This window comes from Equus caballus, chromosome 28 (genome assembly GCF_041296265.1).
Source record: "Equus caballus isolate H_3958 breed thoroughbred chromosome 28, TB-T2T, whole genome shotgun sequence".
Classification (NCBI taxonomy): Eukaryota; Metazoa; Chordata; class Mammalia; order Perissodactyla; family Equidae; genus Equus; species Equus caballus.
The window spans coordinates 45,379,401-45,387,123 of NC_091711.1; the positions used below are offsets into that span (position 1 = coordinate 45,379,401).

Sequence of the window (7,723 nt, forward strand, 5' to 3'; positions counted from 1 at the left end):
TCCCCATCCAAAGGCTCAACCACATGCTGCCTCTGCCTCCAGTCCGTGTCTCCTCTCCCTGCCAGACGGCGAGTTTCTTGAGGAGAAACCAAGCCTTGCTGATCTTTACCCGGAAACTCACAGTGCCCAGCAGCAGGCCTGCAAAGCTTCGTTGTCAGTACAAGTCTGTTGAGCTAACGAATGTGAAAGACACGTGTTCCTAAGGAAGGAATTGCCACCCTTCCCTGTTATACTCAAGGGAACACCAACGACAAACTCTAAATCATGACACTTGAACTGAATGAAAAGACACTTCTTAATTACTTCATTAATAAAGATCATAAACAGTCTACTCTCATTGCAAAGGAGCAGAAGACCAGATTGCACAATCACAATGGAAATATTGTTATGAATGTGAATAATCAGAGAGTTAATTCAGCCTACATAACCTCACCCCCATTACATAATCCTTTGTGCAACATTAAAAAAAATCAACTTGCTTATAAAGGTTGAATTTTAAAATGGTTCAGCAACAGATGTGCCAGGAAAAATGTGCACAGAAACAGAGGACCCATAAAAACTTGCATTTGCATATGGCAATGGCCACTAATTTATGACATAATCAGATTACTCTGCCCATTTATTGTATACACGGCAGTTTGGTCGTACACATGATTTGAATATGTTCCCATCGATTGCTTTGCTTTGCTTAGACAGTCTGAGTCCTTTAGGCTCAGTTAAAGCACTTGGTTCTTACATCAATGACATAAGTACCTTCTAATACCACTAACCCCAGAGTTAGAGGGTCTGGTGTAAGCCCCACGGACGACCCAGGCCATGCCACAGGGGTAGAGATGGCACCTTGTGCAGCTTGGGACACAAGGAATTCTCTCGGGTACCATCTGCCAGGGCGGTCTGATGGCTCAAACAGCTGCCCTTCAGAATGCAAAATGTCCACCTGCCCGAGTTGGCCATGACCAACGGGCACATCCACCAAGCCCTGGTGGAATCACAGAAAGTTAGACACCACCTGCTCCAGTCCCCATCCAGGGCCACAACCTTTCCTCCACGCTCCCCAGTAAGCAGCGGTCTAGCTTCCGATGAAGCCGTGCCAGGGAAGGGAAAACCGCTCCTTCAAAGACTGCCCACTGGAGTTCTAGACAACTTTAATCACCGGAAAGTTCTTTATGCTGAGCTAAGAGCCCACCCAGCCAGTCCTCTCCATGCCGAACCCCGCTTCACATCCAGCTCTTCTAAAACTCGATCCCCACCACCCCGTCCCGCTCAGTCTTCTCTTTTCTAAGTTAAAGACTCTGTGCGTTCAACCTTTCAGATCCTGTCCCAGCCGAGGCTCTCCTTGCCCAGGAGCTCCACCAGGACGGCACCCAGGAGGCTCTCTCTGGGCACTGCCTTGGCTGAGCCACTGGAGGTGATCTAGCTTCTTGTTCACCTAAATCCGTACGTCTTCTTCACATGAGCCAATGCCTACGGCACAGGCACTTTTTCGTAGTCTTTTTTTTTTATACTGGAATACTGACACACAACTTACCCACCCTATCAAGAAATGTGCCTAAATTGGGCATCATCTCCAAAATGTCCTGTAGAGTCCACCCGATTAGCTGGTTTTACACACAAAGAATCTACACCGAGGTTTCGGAGACTGCTGCCTTCCTACCCCAGTCCTCCTTGGGTGCATTTTTACAACACACTGTCTCTACAGTTTCTCAGCAAAGTTTGTTTTAGATGCAATAGCGAATGGCACCTGATGAAATGAGACTTCAGAAGATGCTCAGAATGCCGAGCATCCCCCTGAGGGAGGGCCTCCCGGGCCCTGGGCAGCAGGTCTGTGGGACACCTGGTGCTGGGACCCTGCCCCTGACGGGCTCTTCTGATCCAGGCAGCATCCTCCCTCTCCCAGCCCTCCTCCCGGCCCTGGGCCTCTCTGCTCACTGGGATGCCCTTCCCCCACCTATGACTCATGGCTGTTTATTACAACTGCGTTCAGGCGTTGCATCTCCTGGGGTCCTTCCCTGAACACCCACACTGCTCCCACAAGCCTGGCCGCCCACGCTTGTCTCTCCTGGCATGCTGTAGCTGTCACCACGTCTGCAGGTATGTCTTCCCTGGGAGCTGTGAGCAACTGAGGGTGGGGCTGCCTTCATCTCTGGAACCCCAGAATCTAGCACAGGCCCTACAACTTGGAAAGATTCAAAAAATTCCTGCTCAATGATGCTCAGATGAATGAATGAATAAATACACTTCCATCTTGTAATTTATTCTTAGCAGATTCTCCAGACATATTGCTCCTGAAATCTCATGCTTAAAGATCCTATTTTGGCTTCAGTTAGCAGGTTTCCTTTCACAATTAGCAACCTCCCTCAGGCTTGAACATTTTGTCCCTTTAATCCTCAACGAGCCAGCCTGTGACAGCCCCGCTTGACATTCACGTGCTCCCCACTCTGTCTAGCCCCTGTGCAGTCAACCAGGGCCACTGACCAGCCCTGGGCAATAGGCTGTGGGCAGAAGTGTGTCACTTCTTGGCAGAAGTCCGCCAAAACCCACATGTGATCCTGCGGCCTGCAGTCCCTGCCTCGGTGGGAGGGGCCCCCTGCCAGGACGATGAAGCCACCAGCTGGAAGCCAGCCAGACCCCCAAATCACCACTTGGAAGAGAACTGTGCAGAAGAGCCGCTCGACATGCGGTGGACGTTGGGTGAATAAGAAATACAACATCCATGTGCCAGGGCACTGCGATCTGGGGGTTAATCTATTCATTTACTTCCACAGCACAAACGAGGCCCTTTAGACCAGTCTTAAGCTCTACGATAGCGCACTTCACAGGTGCTTAATAAATGTTGAGTGAGTAATGGATGCTGACAAATTTTTCCTTGTCTGCATTCTGCCCTATTTTCTCATTTTGTGTTTCTGAAAGAACAGAATGTTATTTCCCTCCTCACTTCCACCTACCCAATTTTGAGGGGCTTTCCTATTCTGACACTTGGACCCCCTGAGCTGGCAGACTGTGTCACGCTGGCCCCAGCTGCCCCCTGCCTTCCCTGTGGTCCCTGTTGACTCGCACAGTGGTGGGAGAACGCCCTCCCTCGCTAGGGCACCTGCAGGAGGCTCCTGGCGCCTGGACCACCCCTCGCTGGCGGCCCCCTCCTGCTGCTCACTGCCCTGCTCTGCAATGCAGAGGTGGGTTTGGAGGGAGTGGCCCAGCGGGAGGTGGCTGCCTCGTCAGCGAGCACTGAGCCATTGAGAGGGACAGGCCAGGAGCGGCAATGAGGGTGACGGCGATTGGCTGAGATCAAGGAAACACGTAGAAAACCGATGAAAAACTCCACTACCAGGTTACCACTGCTCATCATCTCTACCGACCGGGTCACGGCTGCTTCTTCCTGTCATATTTTCTTTTCCTTCATGCTTTTCTGTATTTTCTGAGTCTTCTAAAATGAGTGTGTATTACTATTGCAATCAGAAAATAATCTTAAGTCTATATGATCTTTTTGCCACTGATTTTTATGCTTATATATGCCATACTCCACACACATCGTTTGGTCCCCATAGCCGTCCCATTTGACAGACGACTGAAGCCCAGAGAAGGTGAGCCACTGGCCCAAGGCCACCCAGCTCAGCCCAGGGTTCCAGGGACAGGGCGCGGGTCCCACTCAGAGCACAGCCCTTAGTGCAGGTGACTCAGCTGCCTCAGGCTGTCTTCTCGATTTCTGCGCGGGACTTGGAAGAATCTGAGGAGCATCCCAGCTCCTGCTCGTGCCGCCTCTCCTTCCAGGAGCTCAAGGCTAGTTTGCCACCCTAAATCTCTCTCACACCTATTACTTCTTCCCCAGCCCTCCCAGCACCACCCAGGAAAGCTCACCACCTCCTCTTGCTTAGGCCCTGAGACAGCCCCAAGGCACCTCTGTGTCCCCTGCCATTCACCCTCCTCCCTGTGGCCAGTGACCTTTCTAGAACTCGGGCCTGCCTAGGTCTTTCCCCACTAAACACTTGGCCTTCAGGACAGGGTCCCTGCCTTGTCCTGCCCTTCACGACGCAGTTCAGTGGACGCACGGCCTCCTCTCCTGTCTGTATCTCCCACGCTGCACGTGTTCCAGCCACCCCGGTGATCCCACAGGCCTGGAGTGGGATGCCCTCCTTTGCCCCTTGGCTGGATGTTCACCTGCTGGCTCTCAGCCCCGTGCTCATCCTTCAGCAGGTCTTCTGAGTTACCCCCCGACGTTCCGGAGGTGTGCCTGGTCAGAAGGTGGGAAGAGGACAGAGCAGGCTGCTTCCAGTGGCTCCTGCTCAGCCCAGCAGCTGAGATCCAGCAGATTCTGAGAGTATCTGGGGTGGAGGCAACTTCTTGATCTCTAAGAAACACCCGCTTCCCTTCTGCCCTCAGTCCCTGGTGGGGGAGCAGCTTCCTGATCTCTGGGTAACACCCCCCACCAACCCTGCATGCTCTTCCAGCCCAGGGGCAGCAGCATCCTGGCCTCTGAGCAATGCCACATTCCACTTCAGACATCTGGCCCTGCTGACATCTGGGCAATCAGTCACGGCATTATGTCCCACTGGCCCGTAAATATTGGAGAGGTTCCTGCTTTCCTGGCTGGACACTGGTGAACATACTCCTGGAGTTTTCTGTCTCTCGAATGCCCCCTTCCTGCTCCCTTGGACGTAATTCCAAGTGTGGCAGATGCCATGGTGAGTCCTGCCATCTCACTTCTTTTTCCCCCTGGACACACATCCAGACTGCTTCTCCCAGCCTCCTTTTCCGGGGGCACAGCCATGGGAAGGGATTCTGACCAGCAGAACGTGGGCAAAGTGACAGCCAGTGTCTAGGCTTGGTCCCTACAGAGCTGACCACATGGTCCTCTCTGCTCTTCCCCATTCTCGGCTGGCAGACACCAAAGATCCAGGGGGGTGATGGGACTTCTGGTCCCTGAATGATTTGTGGGTGGAGCCCCACAACACCCACGTTAGACTGTGACATTGTCATCAGGGCACGCTTCTGAGGTGTCGGCCTTGTTTGTTACTGCAGCTAGCCTACCCTGACTCAAACTAATTTAGCACAGCAGACGGAGGCCCAGAGGATGATAGCACGGGGTTGACATTTAATAAGGTCAGTAAATGTATAAAGAAAGTTCAGCCAAAAGCAAGTGTCTACCCCCCGAGAAAACGGAAACTCGCTCTGTCCCTGCTCCAGGAAGGGCTGAGCGCGCCCTGGTTCTCCACACGAGAGCCTTGCGGGGACACTTGACTCCAACACCCTCATGCCTACGGCCCGCACCCAGCTCGGGGGCTTGTCCTGTCCCACCCTGATGGAGACAACAGTCTCCTCGTGCTCACCCCCGTCCAATCTTGAACTGTTTCCTGACGCATCACCCTAAGGCGTCGCTTGATTCATGCCACAGCCCCACTCAAACTTCCTTGTCCCCGAAGGCCTGGCTAATAATGCCCGCAAACGATGACCACGGCAAGGGGAGCGCCTTCTCCGGCTTTCTCACCCTGGGAGCTCAGGCCCCTGCTCACGGAACGCCTCATGGACTGTCTGGTGGGTGAGGCCGTCCTCCTTCCCCACCTTGACCCTTTGGAACTATTTCCACATCACTCCTACCGTGACAGCCGCCCGCTGCCCCACGGCCCCCGCATTCCCGCTTTCATCGCCCAGGCTGCTCCACCTCGTCCCTTCCCTGGCATTTATCACGCTCAGTGCTGCAACCCAGGATTTCGGTGAATGTCTCCCATCCCCCGACGGCTCCCTGAGCATCGGGATCACACAGGCATCTTTGCATCATCCCAAAGGTCCACATAGCGGGCAGTCCATACATTTGCCTGCTGCACTCCAATCTCTTGATGACTCAGTTGTGCCTACTAATTTAATCTACTGAAAAGAACAGGAATAAGGAGTCTAAGTTGGCCCCGAGTTGGAACTGATCTAAAAAAATAAGGATTTTGTAAGAACTTCAAGTCGCTTTTCTAAATCAGACACAAAACAGCCCACCTAATTCTAAACTCAGCCCACATTTCAGCCTTCCACTTTGAACAGATGAAAAGCTAAAAAATTACATGAACTGCTTTGTGCGCTTGCCCCTGAGAGGACGTACAGTGTTGGTACACCATCCTGGGGGATGCAAGTGGCAACTAACATGTAATGAGGAAGGAGTAATTCAAAGATGGATCTGGAACCTGGAAACAGACCGCGTGGTTAGTGTACCTTGAAATGGAGACGTCTGCACAGGGAATACTGGGACTCGGGGCCCGACTCAAAACCAGCTAAATCTAAAATACATTTTGAAAAATGTAACCAATATTAGATATTATTTTCAGTTTAAGACACCCTTGGGAAACTACTCCAAAGTTGCTAAAAGTTTGGTTATTTTCTTCCAACAAACTACTTATCTATAAAAGTCGTGCAACAGTGATTTCCATCTTTAGCCAATGGGGACAGACCGTTTTTCCCTTAACTCGTTGCAGGTCTGTGTGCTGAGCCAGTTGTATTAGAGTTAAGTGTCTGGAGAGCGACCGAGTTCTCTAAAGCAGTCAAAGTCCGGCTTGAACTCCTCTCAAGCCTAATACAGGTGACGAGGGTTAACCCTGGTTGTCCATCTTCCTGAAGCCCCACCTGCTCACCCACTCTTATTCCTGTTCTCTCCTGCTTTCTAGGGAGAACAAGGACATAGGACAGACACAACTGAAGAAAACCATTCCTGGCCCCCCGCTTCCCCCTAAGTAGGGATGAAAGGTTGGTGCTGACCTTGCAGCAAGCAAGCCAAGACCACTGAAAAGGAAAAGAGCCAATCTTCAGATGCCACCTACCTCATCCAAAGCTTTTCAAATTCTCTCGGCGTGAGGGGGATGTCAAAACCATACAGCGCGTTCTTTATGTCCCGTCGTCGAAGAATGCCGTTGCCCTCATTATCAGTTTCTATAAAATTCTGCAATATTAGGAGACAGCATTCAGTAACATACCAAATGTGTTCATGGTCGTATGCAGGATTTTCAATAAGCAGCATCTGGAACAACATAAGACATTTCCCCCCAGCCGCCGGCTGAGTTCTAGACACCTCGTCGCTCCTGTAAGGAAGGTGACAGAGCAAACGTGACTGTGGACAGAAGTTCTTGGTTCTGGGTAATGAGTGGCCGCAGGTGTGCGGCCCGGATTCTTCTCCTGACCAATAGCTTGGGTTCAGAACCTATTAAGCAATGAGGGTCAACCAGAGCCGGAGAAATGAGACTTGAGGTTATCATCTCACCAGGCAGGGGATTGGACCCTCTACTGTAAGCGGGGAAACGAGGGCGTTAGACTCCAGCTGCTGTGACAAGAAGATATGGTACCATCTTAATGTCCCCGAGGGGTGCAAAAGGGACCTGGGGATGTCAGGCATTTCAGAGGACCACGGGCTAGAAGAGCCAGTAACTCAGCCCGGCACTCAGCACCACCTAAGTTATTTCCAAGAAACCGCGCATTTGACCTCCGCATAACGACGCTGTGAGGGTGCACGGCTGCCTCTGCCGCGGCTCTGCAGCATCACACCGCAGGGTGGAGGGTCCAGACGGTCCTCTCAAGATCAGGGGGACGAGAACATCTCCATCGCCCTCCATTCAACATTGTATTCAAGGTCCCGGCCAGGGTAGTTAAGCAAGAAAAGGAACAAGGGTCTAACAATAGGATAGAAAGAAATACAGTTGTCACTATTCACAGACGACACTACTGTATACATAGGAATACAAAGAATCCGCAAATT

At 51.8% G+C, this 7,723-nt stretch overlaps 1 protein-coding gene across 6 annotated transcripts in view; it reads right to left on the minus strand.

Moving 5' to 3' along the window:
* The window catches only part of EFCAB6 (EF-hand calcium binding domain 6), a 232,240-nt gene that overhangs the window by 57,202 nt on the left and 167,315 nt on the right, over positions 1–7,723 (minus strand). For all 6 annotated transcript variants that reach the window (XM_023631419.2, XM_070254171.1, XM_005606763.4 and 3 more), the window contains one exon: positions 6,795–6,913. In XM_023631419.2, coding sequence (XP_023487187.2) covers positions 6,795–6,913 — 119 coding nt within the window. The remainder of the gene's footprint in view (positions 1–6,794; positions 6,914–7,723) is intronic.